At 59.9% G+C, this 25,760-nt stretch overlaps 1 protein-coding gene across 5 annotated transcripts in view; it reads right to left on the bottom strand.

Annotated features, from left to right (window-relative positions):
- SHANK3 (SH3 and multiple ankyrin repeat domains 3) overlaps nucleotides 1-25,760 on the bottom strand; it is a 50,782-nt gene that overhangs the window by 2,532 nt on the left and 22,490 nt on the right. For 2 of the 5 annotated variants that reach the window (XM_024992891.2, NM_001371021.1), the window contains 7 exons: nucleotides 25,385-25,509; nucleotides 25,161-25,293; nucleotides 24,188-24,268; nucleotides 20,414-20,437; nucleotides 16,709-16,839; nucleotides 16,002-16,086; nucleotides 9,386-11,639 (listed from right to left, as the gene is read on the bottom strand). In XM_024992891.2, the coding sequence (XP_024848659.2) occupies nucleotides 9,386-11,639; nucleotides 16,002-16,086; nucleotides 16,709-16,839; nucleotides 20,414-20,437; nucleotides 24,188-24,268; nucleotides 25,161-25,293; nucleotides 25,385-25,509 (2,833 nt within the window). Of the gene's footprint in view, nucleotides 1-4; nucleotides 4,105-9,385; nucleotides 11,640-16,001; nucleotides 16,087-16,708; nucleotides 16,840-20,413; nucleotides 20,438-24,187; nucleotides 24,269-25,160; nucleotides 25,294-25,384; nucleotides 25,510-25,760 lie in introns of those variants that run through there. The other 3 variants (XM_059886314.1, XM_059886315.1, XM_059886312.1) reach the window with 3 other exon arrangements.

Genomic DNA, 25,760 nt, shown 5'->3' with positions numbered 1-25,760 from the left:
GCGGAGGGAGAGGGGGTCAAGGCCAGGTGAGGGGTACCAGGCAAGGTGGGGCCGGGCGGAGGGGGCGGGGCCAGAGGCCAGGAGGACGCTGGGGGCGGGGCCGGGGGCGGGGTAGCCTTGGGGCCGGAGGGAGACCGGAGGATAGGATCCCGTGGTTCCTCTGGCCCGGCCCCCAGAGTCAGTGCCCTGCTGGGGGAAGGGGAGCCCTAGACTGAATGGAGTAAGAGCCCAGGCCCCTCTACTCCACAGGGGCTCCGAGAGCAGGCTGCCTGAGCAAGGACAGCCTCTGGGGCAAAGGGCTGACCCGACGTTTCTGACAGCCTGCGACACCGGCTCTGGACACCGCCCATCCACCCAGACCCTAGAGAGTAGGGCTGGCAGTACCCCTCAGCACTGCCCCTCTGTTATCATGAGACCCAGAGAGACCTGGGCCGGCCGCAGGGCTGGCTGAGCCGTGATCAAGGCTGGTGGCAGCACAAGACGGAACAGTCCATGAGGTCTGAGACGGACACCAGGCGGCGTTCACATCCACACAGAGAGCAGCGCGTGCAGGACAGGCGTGAGGCCGCGGGGCACGTGCCATGCGGCCTCGCTGCGCAGCGGCAGCCACGTATGTCACATACATGCAGCAGCAGCGGCAGGAGCGGCATGGCCTGCCCACGACAGGGACAAGCAGCATATGTGCAGAAACAGCACACACTCACAGACACACGCGTGCGCAGATGGTCTGCACTCCCCAGCGTCACCTGATGGATCCGGCCTTCAGCCCCTCCACCCCCCAGCATGGCCGTGGTGGGAGGCCCGATGGGAGGCCTCCTCCAGAGAAAACCCCCTCCTGTATCCCACATCGCCCCCGCCCAGTTTGTCTCCCTATACCCCTGCTGTGGCCAAGGGAAGCCTCGGGGGACCGGCCGTGGCACCGGAGCCCCACGAGACCAAGCACAGCAGAGATCCAGGCGGGCAGTGCACAGAGAGGCATGGGATGGGCATGCTCACTTACACAGCCGGCGCTCGGGACCACCGCGCAGCTAGACAGAGCAGCCACATGCAGATGGGCAGGAGAGAGCAATGAGAGAGAGAGTTAGCGCCGGCCCTGAGCGGGCGCGCCGGGCAGAACCACAGTGGGCAGCCAGGTGGGGACCCGCTGGCCAGACACCCCGGGAGGAGGCTCGGAGGCAGTGGGCCGGTGCAATGGGAAGGAGCACACTGGAGCTGCAGGGCGAGGGGAAGTGCAGGCCAGACGAGGTGGGTCTGGGTGGGCCTCTGGCCAGCCTGTGGCCTGTTCTCCGCTCTGTGGCCCTCATCCACAGGCTTCACGCAGAGCCCTGTGTGCCAGATGCTCAGCCGACACCTGGCTCTGGGGTGCTTTGTGACCTTGTGCTGCTGCTGGCCCAAGAGCTTCCCTCCAGCTGCCGGCCCGCCTCCCTTTCTCTGCCCTTGCCTGAACTGGGCTAAGGACCCCTCCCCTGGGTTCCCCAACTTTTGTGCCATCCTGACTGGTGCCTGCCCCACATTGTGGAGGGCATCCTGAGCACCAGTCGTCCCCTGAAAGCAGGTCTTGTCTTCTCCTCTCTCACCGGTGCAAGGTCAGCGTCTCCCAGGAGATCCAGCTCTGTCCTACTCGACCTGGTTTCCGCTGCCTGGCTCCCTCTCCTCAGCCTCTGTCCCCGCTGCCTCGCCCAGTTGCTCAGATCCAGAGCAGAGCCTCTTGAAGAGGCCAGACCGTGTTCTCCCCACCCCAGCAGAGAGGGGCTCCAAGAGCACCTGGGCAACGGGCTCAGGGAACAGGCACCGATCATTAGAAGAAACCCTCTTCTCCCCCACATCTGGCCTTGGTGGTACCACCTGGATTTCGGGGCAAAGTAGGGCAGCAGTGGAGGGTGGGGAGGACCCCAAGGGGCTGAAGGGAGCCCAAGTCGTAGAGATTGCTAGGGAGGGCAAGGGAGCGGAGCTGGGGTCAGCGCTTCTGTCCCCGCGCCCAGGCGCCCGCACATCCCTCCCGGGCCCGGGGACCTGCGTCTCAGGATGGAGTCCTGTGTGCCCACCCCAGGCGTCTCCTGGAGCGGGGTCAGGAGCCCTGGCAGGAGGTGAGCTGAAGGCCAAGGATGAGGGTGCACTGGCTCAGAAGCGCCAGGGAGACCCTACCAAGGGGAGATCCTGGGTGTGGAGCAGGGTGCCTGCCAGAGGCTAGGGCTGGTGCCAGGAGGCGTGTGAGAGAGGGACTGAAGGGCCACGATCCCCTGGGGCCTCAGGGGGGAGAGGGCTCGTCATGCTCCCACGGCTGTCCCCCCGAGGCCCCAGGGCCTGGCAGGAAGTGTCCAGGGATGCCACAGCTGGGTGTCTGCTCCTCCTCCCCTTCCCCTCGGGAACAGGGAACTGCCCACATTGTCCCGGGCCAGGACCCCCAGGGCGTCCCTGGTTGGGTCCACGTTTCCAGGCCACCTCTGCACAGCCGCCACTGTCTGTCACCGCTCTCCACGCTCCGGTGGCCTCCCCACCAGGCCCTGACCATGGCACGGCCCGGGCACAGCCCCGCCAGCCTCCCAGAGGGCTTCCGGGAACAGTCTCTAACACGCGTACCTCACTAGGCACCTGCACCCTGGACACCTCCTGGTCTTTCTGCAGACAGCTTAGCCAGGCTCCAGTCCTCAGCACCCTTCCCACCGATGTCTGAGTCTTGTACTATCTGGCTCACTCCTGGCGCCTGGACCAGTGAGGTCTGCTATCACGCCTCCCCTCCCCTTCCCCAGCCCCTGCAGCTGCCGAGGATGTCAGCAGAGTCCCCTTGCTGACCTGTCCACCAGTTCCCCTCTTAGGTGCCCTTCCACTTCCCTTCTAGATCGGTCCCCCATTAGTTCGCACTTTCTCCCAGGCCATGTCATCCACCTCCACCCTTTGCTGTAACCAGTGTCCACGAACGCCGCATGTCAGGCCGAGCCAGTCTCTCCTGAGCCCCAGACCTCTGCTGGGATCCCCACACATGCTCTCCTCCCCTGGTCCCTCCCGCACCAGAGGCCTTGGAGCCCCCATCAGCTGCCCCGTCTCTTCACCCACATGGTTCATGAACCCAGGCCTTTCTCCTCATCCCCCAGCTACCTCTGATCCCAGACCTTTCATGGGCTCGCTCAGGACCTCTTGCCTGGCTTCCTAATTGTTAGCCTTGACTCCTGGTACCTAGCTTAAAGCCAGGAACACAATATGCGTGGGGGAAAAATGCTATAAGACAAGAGCCACGTGATGTGTCACTCTCAGGCCTGACTGCCTGTCAGCCCAGCGGCGCCAACAGGCAAGAAGCAGCCCGGCCCGGCCCCGGCCTCTGCCTGGAACTTTCTGCCATTACACTCATGCAGGGCAGGTCTAGGCCTGTGGTCTCCTGCAACTCGAGAGGCTCATAGAAGGAAGTAGCCCTCAAGAGGAGCTCAAACAACTCGGGCTGGGAGCACCACGAGGCCCCCTTTGGCGTCAGCGTCTCACCCAAGCCCTGACTTCTCACTGCCCGCACCAGCTCACGGCTCCAACCTCCAACACTCCAGACCCCGCTGGGCGCCCCCTGTGACCCCTTCCCACTCCTCCAGTGGAATTCGTGGCCCCTGAGGCCCTGATCACGGCTCCTGCAAACCCACCTCACAGGTCCCCCACCTGTGAGGACCTCCTCAAGCAAGGAACACGTGCTGGCCCTTGTGTCCTGCCCTGGCCAGCACACGACAGGTCCAGTTTCCAAAGAGCAACTCCTGTGGGCCTTGAGGCACCTGCAGTCACGTCAGGCTCCAGCCAGACTCCCGGATGCGAGCAGGACAGGGCCCACAGGGGTCCCCCGGGCAGGGTTCTCCATCCCCGCAGAAATGTGCCTCTTCTGTGGGATGATACCTGGTGATCCCCTAAGGAGATGGTCAGACCACAGCATGCCGCACATCAGAAGCTCTGAGAAGCACCGCTGAGAAGAAACCTCGCCAACTTTGTGTCCAAGAATCTTTTTAGGTAAAATCAGATGTGCGGCTCAGACGGGAATAAAACCGAGAGCCAGAGCAGAGCCGAGCGTTGCTGTGGGGCTCAGAGACAGGCAGCCCTCAGGCCACACGCGGGATTCAGATCCAAGCACGGGGTCTGGAAGACAGAGGGAGTTTAGAGCGGGCGTGGGGCTCTGAGAAGATGTTCTGCTTGTCAGGCTAGACTGAAAGCTGGAAGCAGAGAGAGAGCTGGTCTGGGATCAAAGTTGCAAGCAGCCAAGTCCATGGGCCTTCCAGATGCATTTCCACAAGTTACCAAGCTTCAAGTCCTTGACGTAAGCGGTAACCTCTCCTTCCCCGTCTGAGATCTTTTTAGATCTCCAGGCCACACAGTGTCTTGCAGCTAAAGGGACACAGAGCCTGGACTGAGCTATCAGTGGAGAAGGTGGGCAGAGCAAGTACTTCTTCCCTCATGGTGTCTCTGTGGTGAGGAGGCGGGCAGGCCTGGGTCCAGGCGACAAGGCTCGGGGGTGTGACCCACCGAGTGGCCGTGGCAACTGCCCTCAAGCTTCAGCTGGGGTCAGTCCCAGAAGGAAACAGCCCCACCTGGACCCCAGAACTTCCTACATTTGGGACATGTCTCCAGCAGACAGTGTCCGCAGCAGCTGTGGTCACGACGTGAGAAGTGAGGGCCAAACTCTAGCCACTGCTGGCTGCGAAGAGCCGCCCAGCAGCCCCAGCCGGCAACACGTGTGGCCGCACGGGGCGCTGACTGCACGGGGCGCTGACTGCCTGTGCTTTCACCCAGGGCTGAGGCCAAGGAGGAGGAAGGACGAAGTGTGAGCAGGAGCCGACGGGACGCAGAGGGGAGTGTCGAAGGACGGGCGGGGCACACAGGGGTTAAGGCGGCTGGGCCTGCCGAGGGCACTGACTGGGCTCAACTGTAGTGACTTCAGAATCCACGAGCTGTTTGTTGTATTCCGGTTGATAAACGTAGGTGCTGGTCTACAGAACGAACACACACGCATTTCTGCGTGAGGGAAATCACTGCTCAGTTGTGAGCCCGTGGACCGCAGCACGCCAGGCTTCCCCGTCCTCCACCATCCTGGAGTTGGCTCAAACTCATGGCCATTGAGTTTGTGATGCCATCCAACCATCTCATTCTCTCTCACCCCCTTATTCTCCTGTCCTCGATCTTTCCCAGCATCAGGGTCTTTCCAGTGAGTTGGCTCTTCACATCTGGTGGCCAAAGTATTGGAGCTTCAGCCTCAGCATCAGTCCTTGCAATGAATATTCAGGGTTGATTTCCTTTAGGACTGACTGGTTTGATGTCCTTGCTGTCCAAGGGACTCTCAAGAATGTTCTCCAGCAACATAGTTTGAAAGCATCAATTATTTGGTGCTCAGCCTTCTTTATGATCCAACTCTTGCATCCATATATGACTACTGGAAAAACCATAGCTTTAATTATATGGACCTTTGTCGGCCAAGTGATGTTTCTGCTTTTTAATACCCTATCTAGGCTGGTCATAGCATTCCTTCCAAGGAGCAAGTGTCTTTTAATTTCATGGCTGTGGTCATCGTCCGCAGTGATTTTGAAGCCCAAGAACAGAAAATCTATCACTGTTTCCATTTTTCTGTATCTATTTGCCATGAAGTGATGGGACTGGATGCCATGATCTTCATTTTTTGAATGTTGCGTTTTAATGATGCTTTTTCACTCTTCTCTTTCACTTTCATCAACAGGCTCTTTATCGCCTCTTTGCTTTCTGCCATTAGGGTGGTGTCATCTGCATATCTGAGGTTGTTGATAGTTCTCCCAGCAATCTTGATTCCAGCTTGACTCCAGCCGGCAATTCACATGATGTACTCTGCATATAAGTTAAATAAGCAGGGTGACAATATACAGCCTTGACTTACTTCTTTCCCAATCTGGAACCAGTCTGTTGTTCCATGTCTGATTCTAACTGTTGCTTCTTGACCTGCATACAGGTTTCTCAGGAGACAAGTAAGGTAATCTGATATTCCCATCTCTTTTAAGAATTTACCACGGTTTGTTTTGAGCCACACGGTCAAAGGCTTTAGCATAGACAATGAAGCAGAAGTAGATGGTTTTCTGGAATTCCCTTGCTTTCTCTATGATCCAATGGATGTTTACAATTTGATCTCTGGTTCCTCCGCCTTTTCTAAATCCAGTTTGAACATCTAGAAGTTCTTGGTCCACGTACTGTTGAAGCCTGGCCTGGATGACTTTGAGCGTTACCTTGCTAGCATGTGAGATGCATGCCACTGTACCGTACTTTGAGCGTTCTTTGGCGTTGCCTTTCTTTGGGACTGGAATGAAAACTGCCCTCTTCCAGTCTGATGGCCACTGCTGAGTTTTCCAAATTTGCTGGCATACTGAGTGCAGCACTTTCACAGTATCATCCTTTAGGATGTGAAATAGCTCAGCTGGAATTCCATCACCTCCACTAGCTTTGTTTATACTAATGCTTCCTAAGGCCTACTTGACTTCACACTCCAGGATGTCTGGTTCTAGATGACAAGGCAAGAATACAAAGAACTGTATAAAAAAGGCCTTAGTGACCCAGATAACCACGATTATGTGGTCTCTCACCTAGAGTCAGACATCCGGGAATGTGAGGGGAGTCACTGCACACTAACCCTGTGTGTGTCACCAGAAGGGGCTTAATGACAGAGACTCCAGATTACAGTGGACAAACAGCAGGGCTTGAGGTCAGCTGCCACCATGTACTGGCTGGAATGGCCCTCCTCAGAACCTCAGCTGTACTGTCTGGAAAGTGGAGGTTACATTCATGTATCCATCCAACAGAAAGGCGGTGAAGACCAAGTGACGTGACTCGGTCTGGTCCAGTGCAGAGCGTGCTTATTTTCCCATAAGGACGCTAAGAGTCCACCCGCTGCCCTGGCGGAGCACCTGGCCACCCTCACTATTCCGCAAGCGAGGGATTGCAGTTCACTGAGGCTAAGTAGTTTGTCCAAGACTACAAACTCAGATGCAACCTGCTGAGGGTTGATATCCAGGACCATCTGACCCAGGCCAATGTCAGGGAACAAAGTGAGCTGCTAAAGCTGATGAATGCCATGGCACAAAGGAGTCTCCTGTTTTAGGCTCGCTAGCACCTGGTACCTCTGGGAATATCATCCGAGTCCCCTTTGGATACCACCCCCACCCCCACTTTAGCACCTGTCCAGTTGCTGGGCTGACCACAAGCCCTGATCCCTAAAACAGCATATTACACAGGCCTGGCCAACAGCAGCCCTGGGTCTCCCTGACTCAGGTGACCATTTCAGGGGACACAGGGGACCCAGATGAAGCCAATCGGAGCCTCGGATTTTGCAGGAACTCCTGAGGGAAAGAGACTCACTCTGCCGTGGGCCTGCAGAGCAGATACAATATAAAAGCTGGAACTGCTGGCTTTGCCCCGACCCCCACATCCAAGAAAGGAAACACACGCAGGTCCTGATGCAACCCAGAGCCACTGGACGAGAGAGCCTTGCCACGACAAATGGGAAATGCTGAAGATGACCACAGGAGACGCAGCAGGAGGCTCCTGAGAGACCCAGGGAGACGCGGCAGGAGGCTCAGGAGAGACCCCGGGAGATGCCGCAGGAGGCTCAGCTGATAGACCACCTGCTTCAGCCCCACAGGAACCCATGGAGCGAAGACGGGGCCTGGGCTGCCCTGAGCGCGGCTCTGGGTCTCGACAGCCAGCAAACCTCAACCAAGTGTCTGTCCTTCTGTGGCATCTGTCTTAAGCTGCCTGCCTAGGCCTCGGATCACAAAAGACAGCACTTGCATTTGGTAGATGTTTTATTAAGGCCTGCACTGTGCCAGGCGTGGTGCTACCCACTGTCAACGGCCCTAATTTTCATCAGGAGGGGCACAAAGGGGTGCAGGGGCTGGTGGAGGCAGGAGAAGCAGAGAGTGAAGACGGGGGCTGGTCCAGGCTGCATCAGGAAACCCCGCCTTCAGGGCTCTGTTCCTGAGAGGCCTGGGCTGCTCACTCCAACTGGACTCCCCTGGCCACACCCCTAACACCGCCTCTAAGGGCACTTTAAACATTGTCCTGGTAGGAATAAGGCCTTCACGTTCAACTGGGAGTTGGAAGAGGTGAAAAGTGGGGAGGGCGCCAGAGCCAGCCCGGGATGACAGGAGCTGGAGGGTAGCTCCCCAAACCCCTTAGGAGAGGCATCACCAGTTTCCCAAGCCCCCACCTATCTTTTGAGTCCTTAGCTGGGGAAAAAAGTAGATTGGACAAGCCCTTGTGAACCTGGATCTCCTCACTGCTTTGTGAACTCTGCGTTCCAAGGCTGGCAGGAAAGACTCACTAGGTTGGTCACATGGTAGAGAGGAGGAGTCAGGAGGTGGAGCCCCGCGTGATACCACAAAGCTAGAAGTGGGGGAGAGCCGCCAGGGTGCAGAAGGCAAAAGCAGACAAGGACTGACCGGCGGTGACCAGCTCTGACTCAGACCAGCTCTCCTACCAGCATCCATGGAGCCCACAGGCCCAAGGAGGTCCTCTCTGGGGCACACTCTTGGGAATGAGGTCCTCAAAGGAAGAGCCAAGGGATGAGCCCAGAGGCTGTGGCAGCAGACTCTGAGCCAGAGCAGCCCCCCAGTCCCTCTCCCACTCCAGAGCACCACATGGCCTCTCTAAGTCCCCACCTTGTGCAGGCGATGGGCGGGGAGGCCAGAGGAATGGGGAAGGTACGGGGAAGAAGCAGATGGAGGTGCAGAGAGAGAGGATGCTTTCCATCTAATAGCTCCTTAATGTACTCTGAAAATCACGCACAGCAATCAGTATTTGAGGGGCTCTAAGGCAGTGCTGAGTGACAGAAATGTTTCTGGGGCAGAAAACAGGAAATTGGTGGTGGGTCTTAGGAGGAAAAGGATCCAGTGTACTCTAAGTTTCAAAAGGAAGTGAGGAAAGATGGTACCAACCACATGGGACAGCCACATGGCCACAAAGAGGACGGTGGGGTGGGTAGCGGTTTGCACAGGGCACCGAGAAGTCCAGCAGCTGGGGGCGGGGGGCAGCGGCAACTTTAGAGTGGACCACAGAAGGACCCTTAATGGTAGAGGCACCTATGGTCAAGAGAGAGTCCTCGGGGATTCCCAGGGGCACAGGGCCTCAGCAGGGTGCAGAGGTGCTCACGCCCAGCCTTCACGGCCAGCACCAACAGGGATGCAGAGAAGAGCACCTCTGACATCTCAGGTCCCTGAAAGAGCCTTGGGTCTCAGACAGACGAGGCCAGGTAAAGGACAGAGGGGTGGACAGGAGAGCGCAGGGCGGGGTAGCACGGACAGGTGACAGAGGGGATGGGATGGGCGGCTGGGGGACGGAGCCACGGAAGGACAGGGAGGAGCACGGGGCGGGGCAGACGGGACCCGACCCTCCCCACTGCCCTGCTCACCGAGCTGCCGCGATGGGAGACTTCTTGGCGGGGTCCAGCAGGCCGCCCAGGCCGCCGGCCGGCTCCTCCCCCAGGGAGCGGGTGTCTTTGTTCAGCTGCTGCAGGCGGGAGCTGAGCTCGGTGATCACAGTTGGCTTGTCGTCTTCAGGCCCAGGGAGCCCCCGGCTCTCGACGGGGTCCCCCCACAGCTTGGACCTTCTCTGGAAGAGGTAGCGAGGGCGAGCAGGCCCGGCAGCAGAGGCCAGCCCGGCGGTGGCGGCGTGGTGCTGCTGGGCCATGAGCTCACTGTCGGAGGACTGCTTCAGCAGCGGGTCCCTGAAGGTCACCGGCCCCTTCCCCAGCGGGGACTTGAGCTTGGGCTTGGGAGGCACTGGTGGCTTCTCGAGTAGAAAAGTATGTCCGTCGGCGAAGGAGGTGTGGGTGTCCGTGAGCTCCCCGCTCTCCGAGCTCAGGGTGGACATGCTGGACACGGTGGAGATGGTGCTTGTGGTCTCCAGGTGGGGGTCGCTGGAGCTGCGCGTGTCGGCCTCCTCCACCCCCGAATCCGCTGCGGACTCTGGGGCGGGCGGCGGCTCGCTGCTCGGCTTCCCTGAGGCCGGGCCTGGCACCGTGGTGGGCGAGGGGCCGGGGCCGGGGAGTGGCGTGGCCAGCAGGACCCCGTTGGCAAACTCTTCGGGAGGCGGCACGAGTCCGATGCGGGCCAGCTCCTCTCTGGTCTCCTCGTCGCTGGAGGACAGCTGGGCTGGCGGCAGGTTCACAGCGAATACCAGCTCCGGCTCCTCCTCGGAGCTGCCCTGGCCGGGCCCGGGGTCGGTGGGGGCACTGCCGGGGGGCTGGGCCCGGGGGCTCGGCAGGGGCTCTGCGACCACAGCTGACTGAGTGGGGGCCGGGGCCAGCTCCGGAGTGCCAGGGCGCTGCTCTTCGGCCCCCAGCCCACTGGGCTCGTGCCCGTTGCTGGTGGCGTGCACAACGATGAGGCCAGCGGGCCGCTGCAGGGACGTGTCCAGGACGCTGAGGATCATGGACTTCTTGTCCTCCGGAGACTTGCGCTCCTCCCGGGGCACCTTCTCGGGCTCCCTCCGCGCAGGCACGGGAACCCAGGCTGGGCTCCTGGGGGAGAAGGCTGGCGAAGCCAGAGGCCCTCGCTCCGAGTCCCGGGCCTGCACATCCACAAACAAGGGCCCGGGCCGGTCGGTGTCGGGGCTGTGCACAGGTGTCGGGGACCGGGAGGGCGCCTGGGAGGCCAGAGCCCGCTCGCGAGCCGCCAGGGCCAGGGCCAAGGGAGAGCTAGGGTCCAGGGGTTTCCCGGTGAGCGGGTGGATGAAAGTGGAGCCGGAAGGCCCAAGGCTCGGGCCGCTGACCAATGGCTTCAGAGCAGAGACTGGGGAGGGCAGCAGCAGGTCGCGGCCGGTAATGGTGGCGCCGGGTCCCAGAAGGCGCTCGTCGATGGAGCGCGAGGGCTGCAGGGAAGGCATGTCCGCGCTCGGAGAGGCGCCCTCGATGGCGCCCACAGACAGGAACACGGTGGAGCGCCGCCGCTCCTCCAGCCGCCGGTCCTTGCTTGGGGCCGGGCCGCCAAACGCCAGCCCGGGGCCGTCTCCGGGGCCGTAGTCGAGGCCGCTGGGCCGAGGACCGCGGTGCGTCGGGGAGGGCTCCCTGGCGAAGCTGCCGACGACCGGGCCTGGGCTGCCCACGGCCAGGGCCGCGCGCTCCTGCGCATCCTCCACCTGCAGCTGCTTCACCAGCGGGCTCTTGCGGCGCTGAGGTTTGGACGGCGCGAAGAGGCTGGCGCTGAAGGCGCCCAGGTTGGCGTAGGGGCTGTCGGGGCCCGGCGGCCGCGGCCGCCGCTTGGGGCGTTCCGGCGGGGTGGCCGCTGGCGGGGGCCGAGAGGCGTCGGCCGCCTCGGGCGCCGAGTCCTGCAGGATGATCATGGAGCGCGCGCGCTTCTGCCGCTCCGGGTAAGGCAGCGGACCCAGGGCCGCGCCGGAATCATACAGGCCCGGGGCGCCCGCGCCCAGGCGCGCCTCCAGGCCGGGTTTGAAGCTGGAGCGCACGGTGTCGTAGGCGCGGCCCGGAGGCGGCGGTGGCGAGAAGGCGGGGGGTGGCCCAGAGTCGAAGTAGTAGGGGGCAGGAGGGGGCGGCGGCGCGGTCTGCGGAGGGGGCGGGATGCCACGGCCCTCGCGCACCGAGTCCTGCATCGACGTGCTCCTCGGGAAGCGCCCCTCCAGCAGGGACGCCAGCTTCTCGTCCTCCCCTGCAGACAGAGGCCCTGGTGAGCCCAGCCGTGGCACCGAGGGCCAGGGCCTGCGAGGAGGCCCCTCCGGACCTGGACGCCTGCCCTCTCCCCACCCCCGGGGGCAGCCCAGGTCCCGGGCGCAAAGGCATCTTCAAAATCTGCTAGGGCTGCTGGCCTGCCCGCCGGAGGATGGAGTCAGGGTGGGTGTGGGCACTAGGGTTACAGAGCAGAGGGAGACACGGGGAGACACGGAGAGCCCAGGGCAGGGGGTCTGAGCAAGGTCCTCAGGCTGGACTGGTCCCGGAAGGCCAGGCTCTGCACCTCAAGCCGGGCGTCAGGTTGGTAGGGCTCCTGCGGACTGGGGAGAGGGATGGGTTCAAATACAGGGGAGAGGAGGGCCCAGCAGCAGAGACTTTTGAGAGAAGACTCCAACTCTGACCCATGGAGAGGGCCCAAAGACAGCAGCCCCCACCCACCCCTACCCCAGCAGTGGGGACGGAACTGCAGAGAAGGGCGAGGGGTGGTCGGAGCAGGCCTTCCCGCCCAAGATTGAGCAAGGCCTCCTCTTGAGCCACCAGCAGCGGAATAAGCAGGTGTCACTGGGAGGCCCTGGTGGCAACCGGGGTTGGAGGAAGGGAGACAGTCAGATATAAGGGGGAACTCTCTCAAGCAGGAGTGATTCACTGTAGGCAAGGGGACAACAGGACTGTGGCCAGGAAGAGAGAGCTGAGGCCCGGGTGAGTGGTGCTCTGTGAAGAGACAGGTCCAGAGAGGCTCCATCCTAGCGACCCGTGGGCACTGGGCTGAGGGAGGCTGCCAGGAGGTCATACCATAGCCCTTGTTGCTGTTCAGTCACTAAGGCATTTTCTTTGCGACCCCATGAACTGCCGTAGCCCTAGTGGCAGAAATTCGGGAAGGCTGGGCAGAGGAGGGATGGCAGGCTGAGCACGTGACCCACATTTCAGCTTGACTCCTTACTGGCTGTGTAAGCCTACGCCAGGCCCTGAGCCCCTCGACGCCCCAGTTCTCTCGTGGACAACACAGAGTTAAAATGAACCCTACCTCCTGCCTCACTCCGATGCCATTAGGGTCTGTGCAAGAGCAGGGCTGGAACGCGCAGGGCCCCCACTGTCCTGCCACCTCACTAGAACCTGGCGGGGCCTCCCGGCTGCCCGTGTGCAGTGCGGACAGCTGGGCCGCCCACGCGCTCAGTCAGGCTGCAGGCGACGAACAGCCCAGGCCAAGGAGAGTGGACGAGCGGCTCCTCAGAGCTGACGCACAGGGCTCTGGGAAGACTGCTTGTGGATCTACACCTGGCCTGGCTCAGGGCTTGGCCGCATTCCCGTGCAGACCGCCTGTCCCCACCCACCGCCCCCCGCCGCCGTGGCACTCTACCAGTCCACCCACACAGCACTGCCCGCCCGTGTCTGCGTAACAGCACCGCAAGGGGCGTGTGGTGGGGCTGGGGGCCTTTGGTGTGCGATAAGGCTTGAATTCCAGTTCTGCCAGTTACTGTCTGATGTTTCTTCGCCTCCTGACACCTCAGCTTCCTCATCTCTGGAGACCTGCCCCCTCCCACGGAAGTGTGACGTGGAGCCGTTTAAAGCTTAGAGCACAGGGCTGAGCACCCAGAAGCACCCCAGGAAGGCAGCTACAGTCGTCATCACCATCATCATTTTTAGGTCTGCCTTCCACCCCCACTGCTGGACACAGATTCTGGGCCAGGTTTGGCCTGGGTCTCCTCCCCGCCACATTTCTTGCGCGGCATATAAACGCAGCTCAACACCCACCAGCTTGTGCACGAGCTGGAGCCACGCGGGACCAGCTAGCGCTCCTGGAGGATGCAGGAGGTTTGGCACACCGCGTTCTAAGGCAGGGTGAAGACAAGCCACTTGCCTTGGGGTGAAAATGGGACTCTGTTCTGACGCAGAGCAGGTGGGGCCCTCTGCCCAAATAATAAACCTAGGCATTTCTCCAGCACTTTCTGTGCACCAGCCTCAAGATGCAGGACTACAGCTACTATCAGCATGAGTACAGCCCTCTGAGTGAACCTCAGAGTGGCCTTAGGAGGTAGGTACTAGATGGTCCTCAGGTTTATGGGTCAGGACCCTGAATTTCAAGGATTGAGATGTGTGGCCAGGGTCACATAGACAGGACAAGGGGTGAGGAGCCCCAGAGTCTTGATACCTCCATCAACATTCAAGTGAGTGACAGGTGGCAGGCTAGGGCATGGAGGATTAAAGACGAGCTCCCTGTGGACTGAGCCCAGGAGCGTCCAGGAAGGGAAACCCTGGCAATCTCCACCAAGCGGTTCACAGCCTGAAGGACGGGCACTTAGATCTGGACCTGCGGGGCTCAGTACTGGGACTGGGAGGGGCTGAGGGACAGGTCATCCAGAGAGAGTGAGGGTGGGGGGATAACAGTGCATGCGGAGCCAAGTCAGAAGGAGACAGAGACAAACATCCCCAGATGAAGCGGCAGAGGATGGCCTAGGGCCCCGAGGCAACGCGGAGCCCACAGAGGAGTAACTCCAGGGATGCAAGGTGATCTCTGCACTGCAGAAGCCCACAGAGGAGTAACTCCAGGGATGCAAGGTGATCTCTGCACTGCAGAAGCCCCCTTTCGCCAAGGAGGTGGACTGGAGGGTAAACAGAGGGTGAAGCCCGGGCGGCGGTCACAGGGAGACCCAAGCTGGGGCTTCAGAGACTGAGGCACGAGACAGCGAGGCCTGGCCAGGCAGGGCTGCCAGGTGTGTGAGGGAGCGCACCACTCCTATTAGGTGGGGCAGCCAGAGCATGAGGAGGAAACACAGATGCCCAGGGCTTAGGCCAGGGAGGTGAGGGGGACGTGCTTCTTGGCTCCAAAATAGCTGCACTCTCCTATGCCCTCTTCCCCAACCTTCCACCTACAGAAATGACCCTAGCAGTCTCTGAAGGACCACTGCTCAGCAACTCACCCCCTTATCTCCCAGAAACCCCCAGGCGCCCTGCATGTCTGAACCCAAACACACACTCCCCAGCCTTCCTTGACACCCAAGCATGACTGGTCCTCCCTAGTAAATATGCCTGCATACCCACCATGCAACTGCTGAGCTGAGCTGTCTGCAAACATGTCACCTCCCCCAACTGAGTCCCCAGACCCTGCCCAGCATCAGTTTAGAGTGTGTATTAAGCAGCAGAGCCCTGGGGTGAATAAGGGATTGGGTTTGCCATCAGTTTGCAGCTGATTGGCCAGATGAGTGGACAGAAGACAGGCAAGGCAGCTGTGTGACCTGGAGCAAGTCATTTTTCCTCTTTGCCTCAGTTTCCTCATCTGCAATCTAGAGGTACTGACAGTGTTGTCTAAGGAAGGCTACTGTAAGTAGTAAATGAACCAGCACATGTAAACACATGCTCGAGTAAGCACTGGCATGTACTCTGCTGGGCATCGGGCACACAGGAATAAAGGGGTGGGCAGGCAGAGGGGTCAGCAGGTGAACAGATGGACAGAAAACTGGACGTGTCTGTGGGTGGATGGATGGACAGGTGGGGAGGTAAGGGGGCCCCGATGCCTAGAGGGAGGCATGGTGGGGAGGGCTTCTTAGATGATCCAGCCCAGGGTCAGGGGAGGAGGTGGCCAAGGGTGAGGGGAAACGAGGCCCCATGGGGACAGGTGCCGAAGGCAAAGAGGCCGACACAGCCTTGAGAAAGACCCACGTCCCGCAGGCGAGAGATGGAGACTAAGAACCGAGGGGGAAACGGCAACTGTCCTTGAAGTCCTAGAGAGGAAGACTTCAAGGAGGAGGGAGCAGGAAAGTCAAGTGTGTCCCCTGGGAGGGATCCCCTGGTGGGAACAATTTCAGTGTTAAGTATGGACAAAGCTGGCCTGCCCCAGGCCAAGAGGCAGGTAGGGAGACAGCAAATAGGGAGACTTCTGCAGAAAACTGCCTGTGAAGGAGAGGAGGGACGTAGAGACGTAGCTGGAGTGCTGGAGAGGGGAGGAGGCGGTTCAAGGGGAGAGTAGCTTTAGCATCAGAAGTGTGACATGAGCTCGGGCTGCAGGGGCACAGCCAGGCAGGGTACAGGAGAGCCAGGGACAGGGACGCCGGTGTCTGTGGGACGGCGGGACCGGGGTGCCCGCTGGTGGGGAGGGATGGGGAGAAGCCTCAGGGGTATCTTTCAGCAAAGTATCTCTTGGTTGGGTGAAGGACTGACATCCCCTCGCCCCCATCTATGTCCACAAACAAATGAGATTCCTGGGCCGCCGCCAGGCAGAGGCAGGACCCGGAGAGAAACTGTCAACCTCAGTTGAAGGGTGGGAAGAGACAGGGGCCTCCAGCCCGGCACCCACTCCAGACCCACCCAGTCCTCCAGCCCCATGCAGCCCCCAGCCCAGCCATACCTACAGACTTGGTCCGTGGAATCCCCTTCCGCAGGGAGCCTGGCAGCTTCTCCGGGCCTGGGAGGCCCTGGCGCTCAAACAGTGACTGTGAGAGTTGGAGGGGGCAGGGGTATATGGAGGTTCTAGAGCACCAGGGTCCCTAGTTCCCCATCCAGCCCCACCCATCCTCCTCCTAAGCCTGAGATCAGCCCCTCCATGTGCTAATTCCAGCAGCCCTGGTGCCCATGGTGCTGACACAGAAGCCAGACCCAGGTCCTGCCTCCGAGGAGCAGGGGCAGAGCTGTGGGACCCAGGCAGCCTTGGGCAGGGTTGTTGCAGACAGGGGCCTCGGTGAGGCTGCGGGGGGGGTGGGGGGGGGGTGGCGGGTGGAAACAGCCCAGAAGTGGGCGGTGGGGGACAGAGGCACACCATGCTGTGGCCTCAGCTGGGCTAGGGTCCTTGCTCCAGGAGGCAGAGAGCCTGCCTAAGGCAGGAGGCATCGAGCACCACAGCCAGAAGGGTGAGCACTCAGCACGCTTTAACTGTGGCTGTTCGGGGAACTCAGATGGCCCCCAGCGTCTTCGGAAGAGGCTTTGGGGTCCTTCACCCCCACCCCTGAAGAGTGGAGTCCAAATGAGGAACCCTCACCCTCCACATGCACGAGCGGGGGGAGGGGACGCGGCCCCGTGTCCCGCCCACGGCCCTGCCCCCAGCTCAGGCGGGCTTACGCTGATCTCAGCGGGGGTGATCCTCCGGCTGGTGGGCCGCTGCTTGACGGTGGCCGCTCTCGAGTCCGCATCCGCGATGTCGGGCCTCAGTGCCGGCTCCGCGGCGGCCGCCAGGATCTCGTCCAGCTTCTCTGCACAGCCAGAGAGGTGCTGCCTCAGCCACGGGGCCCCTGAACCTGCGACAGCCCTCTGCAGCCCCAGACACACCCTCCCGCAAAGCTGGTCCTCCCGGGGCTGCTGACAGAGGCCGCCTGGCCCAGCCCGGCCCGGCCTTCCCTCCCCAAGGCATGCGCTCCTGACCCAAGATAGGAGGCCTGGGACTTGTGTCCCATCCAAGCCCCGCACCCGCCAGAACCAGCCCCCACTCCAGCCTGGCCTCTCCTCTCAGGGATGCTCCAGGTAAATCCATGATCGCGGCTCCAGGAAAGCCTGGCTGGCCATGAAGGGGAGGACCAGGGCAGGGGCAAGACTGTTCAGAGCCAGAGACTTCCTGAGTTTCCCAGTTTCCCGCTGCCCTTCCGTTATTCCCATCTGCACCCTCACTGCACCGAGGCAAGCAGCAGCTCCAGAACAGACCCTGGTGCACAGCCAGGTCCATAAAGATGTGCGTAAACCAAAACCAGGGAGGGGGTAGCGAGCGGTTCACTGCCCCAGCTAGAGACCTAAAGCACAGCTCTATGCAGATGAGGAGGCCCCAGAACCTACAGCTCGAAAGGCAGCTCCATCTAGGTGGGAAGTGCTAAGATGAGGCTATTGGGAGAGGCAATGCTGAGGGGCTTCCAGCAGCCCCTCAGAAAGCTGCCCCAGAAGCTAGGAGGGAGAAGGACCAGCCTGGGGCTGAGGCCTAAACCAGGTGCCCTCGGGAGGCACTCTTTGCAAATCTGTTATGAAAGAACAGCTTTGCTTGCTCGTTTCTCTTAAAGCTATTTAATGTTTTGGAAAGCAGTAGTTTTAATGAACAACATGACTTGGAGATTCTGTTAAACAAGTGTGTCTGGATGACTGGGGAGGGTCCACTTAGGGCCAGCACGCGGGACACAGCAGAGAGGGAGGCAGCCCCACTGTCTGCCCGGCTGCCCCCTGGCCTGGCTGTCCGTAGCCCCACTGCGACCCACCTGTCACTCAGCCACCAACCCCCCGAGCCCCACCCCCCACACATCTGCTACAACTAGCCACCTGACGCCCCAAGTGCCCCAGCGGGAGCGCGGCGGTCAGCACGACACCTCCTCCCAGCACTGCTCGGCGACTGCCACAGGGGCGGAAACAAACTCCTCTGAGATCTCCAGTCCCATCCTGTATGCTGACTGTCCTGACCTAGTCTCTTTGTGCCTTGATTTCCTGATCTGATAAAACAGGCATAGAAAGGTGCCCGCTTCAGCACCAGTCTGTTGTGAGAATCAGCACATTCGGCCCAAGGGCTGCAGCTGCGTCTGGCTCAAGGCAGGCACTAAGGATACACTTTCTACAGCCCTTCTTGTCTCTGCACCTCACCTCCCCAGACAGCCCGTGAGGAGGAGAGAGCAATCGGCCGTCCGTGCCTTCGTGTCCTGAGCATCCAACCCAGGCCCCAAATACATGGAAGTTCAGCAAATGCTGGAGTCACCAGCAAAACACACTTTTATCTGCAGACCAGCCCACTTGGCCTGTGCACAGCTCTCAGCACCCCCAGGGGCAGTGGGGGTCAGAGGGGCCTTCCTTTTGCTTCTGGAATGAGGTGAGTGATTTCCTTTCAGAAGCTGAATCCCCATCACCACCATTTGCTAAGTCCCTTGTGGCTCAGCTGGGAAAGAATCCAGCTGCAATGTGGGAGACCTGGGTTCGATCCCTGGGTTGGGAAGATCCCCTGGACAAGCAAACGGCTACCCACTCCAGTATTCTGGCCTGGAGAATCCCATGGACTGTACAGTCCATGGGTCGCAAAGAGACGGACACGACAGAACGACTTTCACTTTCACTTTTCACTTGGTGACTTCCAGCGTGAGAAGAGACCACGATTCCTCTCATCCCGCAACAGCCACAGGCAGAGGACACAAGTACTGTCTCCACTTCACCAGCAAGAATCTGAAGCTCTGGGGAGAGGAGCTGCCCCAAATCACAGATCCAATAAGAGATCAGGCTTCACAACCAGATTATCCAGAAATCGCAGACATAACGACATGAGCAGAGAGAAAATATTTCCATGTGCCACACAGGGTACATGCTCACCTGAGCTGGGTATTTACATGCTGCATCTCTAGGTCCAGAAGAACTCAGTTCCAGAGACACAAAGCAAGTTAGCAAAGCAAAACCACCACTGGCCACCAGCAAGGGGGCCCGAGGCCAGACAAGACTTATTTTCAAAAGGAAAAGAACCAAGAATTCTGCAAACTACAAGCTGGTGAGGTTGACCACAATCCCCAACAAAACGAGAAAAAATATATTCTTAAATAAATTATTTTAGATTCTTAAAGAAAGAAGAAATGAAGGCCATTAGGAACCAGGCCTGGGGCCCTGGAACTGCTCAGTCCCACTGCCCGCAGCCACGCTGGGTGTGGGGACCAGACACGGCAGGGATGCAGCTGGGGACGCACCTCTCTGGACCAGGACCCAAGAGGGGATGAAGGGCCTTCAGGGGCGATGAATCGCCACCACGTCCCCTACAACCGGAAGCAGCACACAGGCCACAGCAGAGCACCCTGGAAGCCCCGCTAAATGAGCTGAGGGCAGAACCAAAACATTCCTAAGATAGCGTCTTTGTCTGCCTCAAAGGTGCGAAGAAAAGTGTCCCCAGAGGAGACCCAGTCATCTGTTTTCTACCTGAAAAGACCCTGGGGAAAGCCTTTCACCTGGGACTGGGGCAAGGACTGGGAAAACTCAGAGGCAAGATCGCTGGTCACACGGGGAACCCGGGCTGAGACAGGTGAGTGTGCCCCACACACAGGGAACGCCCAGCAGACCAGGACTGGGGAGGCACCAGGCACAAAGAGGTCGGGACACACAACCGAGCCCTCGCAGGCTCCCCTCTGGCATGGACGGCCGCATGGCAGACAGAGGCTCACGGCCACCGGACAGGTGGAGCCTGCAGACGCGGGAACTCAGCACCCAGGCCCAGCCTCTCTCCTCCCATGGATGCTGCGCCCGGTGCAGCCAGGCCAGACACATGGATGTGCAGGAAGGAGGCTCAAAGGATGGAGGGGGCAGCCTGATGGGAGGAACGGGGTGCTGAAGGCCACCCAGCTGCGGGGCCCTGATCCCTGCCCTGAAAGGATGTCAGCACTCGCCTGAACCCCACAACAGACCAGGGCAGAAACAGAACCCACACACCAGGCACAGGAGTCCCAGAAAACAATCCAAGCTCGGGCTGAGCACCCGGGCCCCCGCCCCCACCGGCCCAGCCACTCTGTCGCCCCAGGGAGCTCCTCGGCTGGGCCCCCTGGAAGCCCTCCTCCGCTCCAGGCCTGGCACAGGCCGTGGCTTCCCCTGGGGGGCTCTTCTAGCTCTATCTCAGACTCCCACGCCCTCACACCACCGCCCAGCCCGCCCGAGCCCCCAAGGCCTGTGGCTACACTCACCAGCCCAGCCCAGCCCGTCTGACCCTTCCCAGGTCTTTCTACTGTGCCCCTAAACAGGAGGGTACAGCGCAGGCCTCCAGACCCCCTGACTTGACACACCTTCCCTCGCCAGGGGTCAGGCAAAGCTGGGCCTGGGGCACAGCAGATGACTCACCCCCTTTCCTTCTCCGAATGGAGGCTTGGAATCAAGAAAGAGTAAACGGGGTGAGAGGCAGACTTTGTCCCTCGGCACCTGGGCTCCACCCCCGCTCCCACCCCCCTCCCCCACCCCCTCCCTCCCAGCCTGTACCCCGGCAGGTTGTAAGTGGCACATCTACCCGAATGCCAAGTTGGTACAGGAAATTCAAGGTGGGAACCCAAGCAGGGACAATGCTGTGTGCATGCACACACACACACGCTCACACACACATGCAGACATGCACACGTGAATGCATGGCTAAATCATACTTGGTTGAATCAAATGTTTGTTCAGAAAAAAGGCCAAACCTCATAAAAACCCACTTCAGAGACCATCAATGGTGCGATGGTCGCCCATGAGCGTTCCAGAAGTATGCTTCCAAAACAGGCAGGTCAGTGTGTCTGCCGGACCATGGCCAGTCAGGGAGCACCCCCAGCACGGCCACTGCCCTGACGTTCTCACCCCTAAGTGAAAGGAGCCCAGCAGTCCCAGGGTTCTTATGAGAAACAGGACGAGCCGGAGGTGCTCCGGCCCCTCAGGGCCCCTCGGCCTTGGCCCCCGCTGGCTTCTACTGCCCCAGGATGCCCGGGCCAAGCTATGGGCTGAGCACTTGGTGACTGAGACGTCCTGCCCGCCCCCCTCCTCCCCCTCCTCGCTTCTTCTCACAGGGAGAGTCCCTACCCAACCCCTTCCTCTAACCCAACTTCCGCCAGCCTGCTCGGCCCCCTCTGCTGGGACACCACCCCCTGGACACACCTCCCTTCCCCTTCCTCCTGAGGACCCTCTGAACAGCAAGGCACCATCTGGCCTGAGCCCCATCCTTGCCACCTGCTTCTTCTGTGGCCTCATATTTTCTTTTTTTTCCCACATGTTCAGGTCCTCGTCTCAATAGATTGCAGGACACCTGAGGGCCCTATCTGCCCTTGATGTTGTGACATAAAAGTAATGTGTTTATGCTGGCAAGGAACCCATGGGTCTTATTTCCACCTTTTAAAAGCACAGTGAATCATGGAATGATTGCTTAGGCACCTGAGAAGACCCTGATGCCAGCCTGGCTTTCTCAAACCATATGTCAGGAGAAGGTCAGCAAGTGGGCTGGCTCCCCAGAACAACTGTCTTCGGGGGCAGGAGTGGTCTTCCTGTGCTCCTGGCCACCGAGGCCCTTCTCACAACAGAGCCACAGGAAGGGCTTGGGTCCAGTTCAGTTAAAACTGCGACCCCTCACTCAGCAGTGTGCACAGAGGCTCTGTGCGAAGCTGTCCCTTCCCCTTCCCCAGACTCTGTTCAGGAAAAGCTGGTGGAAGGATCTGACCTCAGGCCGCAAGAGTGAGCCCCTTCCCTCTGGAAGACGGGCCAGCGGAGCAACCCTGTCAGAAGGCAGCAGAGGAAACACCCAGACCTGAGAGGAAGAAGCCTCTTCTTCCACGCACTGGTCTCTGCAGACAGAAGCAGCCCAGAAAGCAAAAGGCAGTTCTGTTTCTGCAGGGCAGAGTCCCTGAGTCCCTGGATGACAGGCTGTCCAAGCACCTCTTTGTGCAAAGCGGGGAGGATCCCTTCTGAACGTGCAGCTGAACAGGGCCTCTGGCAGGAGACTTCTGGGAACCACCCACCAGAGCCTAGTGTGGGGCCTAGCCACATCCACTGCTGACTGGCATCTGTCTATCGATCGGTTTGGAGCCTCAATCAGTGTGATGGATCAGCTCCCCCTGACTAGTCTCAGACCCCTGTGACCCTGGGGCCCAGAGTCCGCCCACTTCTCTCCCGTACTCTTGACTGAGGAGTTTACTGGACACAGAATTCCAGGTGGAAAAGCATTCTGACTCAAGACTTTGAAGTTACTGTCCCATTGTCTTCCAGAATCTGCTGCTGCTGACGATGACTCTGCTGTCGGTCTGACCCCTGTTCTTTCTAAGTCATCGTTCTCTGGCAGTTAAGAGTCTCCCTTTCACCTGTGGTGCTGTGAACTCTTACTACCAGAGGTAGCTTTGTTTCCACTTCACTGCTTCAGACTTAGACTCCTGCATCCTGGATCCTCACGTCCTTGTTCAATTTTAGAAAAGTCTGTCATTTACTCTTCAAATACTGCCTCTTCCTCAATTCTTTTACCCTTTCCTTCTGGGGCTTTATTTAGGCTGTCTGGTTTGCCCTCCATATCTCTTTTCTGCTCTTTGATAATTTCCATCTCCTTATCTTTCTGTGCTGAATTTTGGGTAATCTCAGATTTATCATTTAGGTCAGTATACTGTTCCCCAGGCATAGATTTTTAAAATCTCAGTGGCTAAACTTTGTTTCAGTAACAGTTCTTTAGGAATCCTCTTAAAATCTGCTTATTTTTCTCACTGTCCTGTCCTTGCCTTATGAGTTCTGTTAAACTTGGTGTTTAAACACCTTGACTTGTCTCTTTCACATTATTCTAGGATTCCTAGCTCTTCTGATGCTAATTCCAGTTTGGGGCTTGGTTTTAGCTTCTCCACATCTCTTGGGTTTTGTAGGGGCATCAGAGCCCTGATCCCTTGCCCTCAGGATCTGTATCTGTCCCAAGACCTCATGGATTATGGAAGCATTAGCTTCCTCGCACACTCTTGGCTCTGATTTCTCTCTTCATTTTTGAGAACTGAGAAATTCCTCTCCCTTCATTTTGAATTGGCTGTATATTTTTTTAAAGTTTTGCTTTATTCAGAATATTTATGGGAAGACAGTCCTGGCCACGTCAGCTCAATCTGTCTTGGTGGCTGTCCTCCCCACTGAACCAAACTGCAGTCAACAACACCTGCTTGGAAGGGAGTGGCTCAGCAAAGGACTGGGTCAGGGGTCAGTCCATGAGGAAAATCAGAAGTAATTTTAGGGAACAGGTAAGGGCTCTTTCTATGGCTGGGGCAGAACCAAGCCTGAAACCAGGGTTGGGGCTCAGTCTAGAACCATGATCAAGGCCCTTCCTGTGCCCAGCACTGGGTCACAGCTCATCTTAGGACCAGAGTCAGGGTCCTTCTATGGCTGGAACCAGACTAGGATTGAGTCCAGATTATAGAAGGATAGAGCATGTTAGCAGTCATGTATATTGGAACATGCCATGATGAAGATATTCATGGTCATATAAGTTGGGGCATGACCACTACTGACTGTCCATATGTCAGGACACGGTCAAGTATATCTGAACACGCCAATGATGAGGCTACTGGTGGCCATCCTGGGACTGTGGCCCCCACATGTCCATCCAAGCCCCAACACCCTCTTCTTTGCCTCCGGCCACTCCTGAGGGCCTGTTCCACCACTGTACCAGCAATGTTCACGCAGCCCTGAGGTCAGCAGGTCACTGTAATTACCCTGCTTAGCGGATGCGTACGTAGGTGCTAAGAGGGTTAGGGAGGCACAGACCGCACAGTTAGTGCCTGGAGCAAAGCTCAGGGCCCCTCTTCTCACTTGCATGAAATGAAGGAGCAAAGGCACACTGGAGGCGGGGGCACCGGGGCAGCACGTGCACATGCAGGCCAGCACCCTGGCGGCCAGGCCCTGCTCCTGTCCCCCAGACCCAGGCACCCCACTGTCCGTCCCCAGCCCTGCCCCCCGCCCCATACCTCCTCCCTCTTCAGCCCAATTCCCCGACCGCTCCAGCACCCACGCATCTACCTCTGACCTATCCATACATCCGTCTGTCCATTCGTCCTCCCTTCTGTCTCTGCCTGAGTTTGGCCGGCTCCCCCACCCGGCCCCCCACCCGGGCTGTCTGCCCCCACCTGCCCCGCTGCTCACCAAGCTCCTCAAGCTCTGCTGTCATGGACTTGGAGCGCAGGGTCAGCGTCGTGCTGGGGGCTCTCTTAGGGGGTGGCGGGGCTGCAAAGAAGAGGGGGGCCTTGGACCTCCTGCCCAGCAGCAGGCAGCGTGGCGTGGCCAGGCGCAGGTGCCACCTGTGCCCCACCGCCTGGACCTCCTCGTACTCCCGGGAGGACGAGTCACACTGAGCCAGGATCTTGTTGAGGCTGCGGCTGGATGCAAACTTCTTCATGGTGCTGGGAGCTCGGCGGGGCTGAAGGTCAGGCTGGGCCAGGGCCACTGGGGCCTCAGGAGGCGGTCAGGGCCCCAGGGAGCTCACAGGCCAGCGGGCCCCGGCCCGGGACCCAGGCTGCAGTTTCCAGGGCTGAGCAGGGGACCCCAGAGCCATGGGGTGGGGGCTGGGAGGGGTCTCCCGCGAGCCGGGCTCCTGCCGCTCCAGGGCTCCCCCAGGCCCCGGAGGCCACTGCCCCGCTGGGGGCCGGGGTGTGGGCAGCCAGGCCGGGGCCTGGGCAGGGGCGGCGAGCGACACAGCCCGGGCGGCGCCGGCGCGGGGAGAAGACGCTTTTCCTGTTCCCGCAGGTGCCGCCTCCCCCTTCCCTCCGACAATAAGCGGCGGCGGCGGCGGCAGCGTCAACCTCACAGTTGCCATGGCAACCCCGGCCTCCAGGCAGCTGCTGGCAGCGTTGGGAAGGAGGGCTCTTCCATGCCAGGGGCTGGGGGGCACCGGGAAGGACGGGGCAGGAATCTTAGGAGGGCAACCTGGAGTCAGGGGTCAGAAGCTGGGGAAGGGCTGGCTGGCTGACGTCAGGGATGGGTGCCCAGGCCACGCACGTGGGTGTTCGCCTAGGTTCAGGCCCCCGAGGTCAGCAGTCTAGGCTGCAGCGAGGAGAGGAGCGTGGGCCCGGGGTCAAAGGTCTAAGGTCAGGGGACAGAAGGGGAACCCAACACTCACCTCTGCGTCGAGCCCCATCCTCTTCGGGCTTCCTGGTCACTGACACCACCTTCATGACGAGGCGGTTCCCGCCCTGGCGGATCAGAGCCACGACCTGCTTGTGTCCGACTTTCACCACGTTCACGCCGTTCACCTGCGACGGCCAGGGCCGGGGTGGGGTCCAGTGAGGCCTCCCGGGCGTGGAGGCCAGTACCCACGGGCGCGCGCGGAAGGCCCAGCCTCACCTCGATGAGGAAGTCTCCCGTGCGCAGCCCTGCCCTCCAGGCCACGCCCTCCACATCCACCGACTCGAGGTATTGGAGCGCAGGGAAGGCCGGCGTGGGCGTGAACTCCTCGATGGGAGTCTCTGCTGTGGGGCGGGGTGGGGGCGATCAACTGGGGCGCCGCCAGGGCGGTCCTCCCGTGCCCGGCCTGGGCCGGAAGGCCGCACACAGGGCTGCCCAGGGCAAGAAGAGCCGGCCCAGCAATCCGGGACGCACGCCTCTGAGAGGCCCACCCCACATCCCACCAGAAAGGCCCCTACTCCATTAGACACCCTCAGCAGAGGCCCCGACAATCAGGGAGGGAACACAACTGCTGCCTCCTACCAACATCCCAAAC

Source organism: Bos taurus, chromosome 5 (assembly GCF_002263795.3).
Source record: "Bos taurus isolate L1 Dominette 01449 registration number 42190680 breed Hereford chromosome 5, ARS-UCD2.0, whole genome shotgun sequence".
NCBI classification, from domain to species: domain Eukaryota; kingdom Metazoa; phylum Chordata; class Mammalia; order Artiodactyla; family Bovidae; genus Bos; species Bos taurus.
This window is presented reverse-complemented; position numbering and strand designations above follow the sequence as displayed.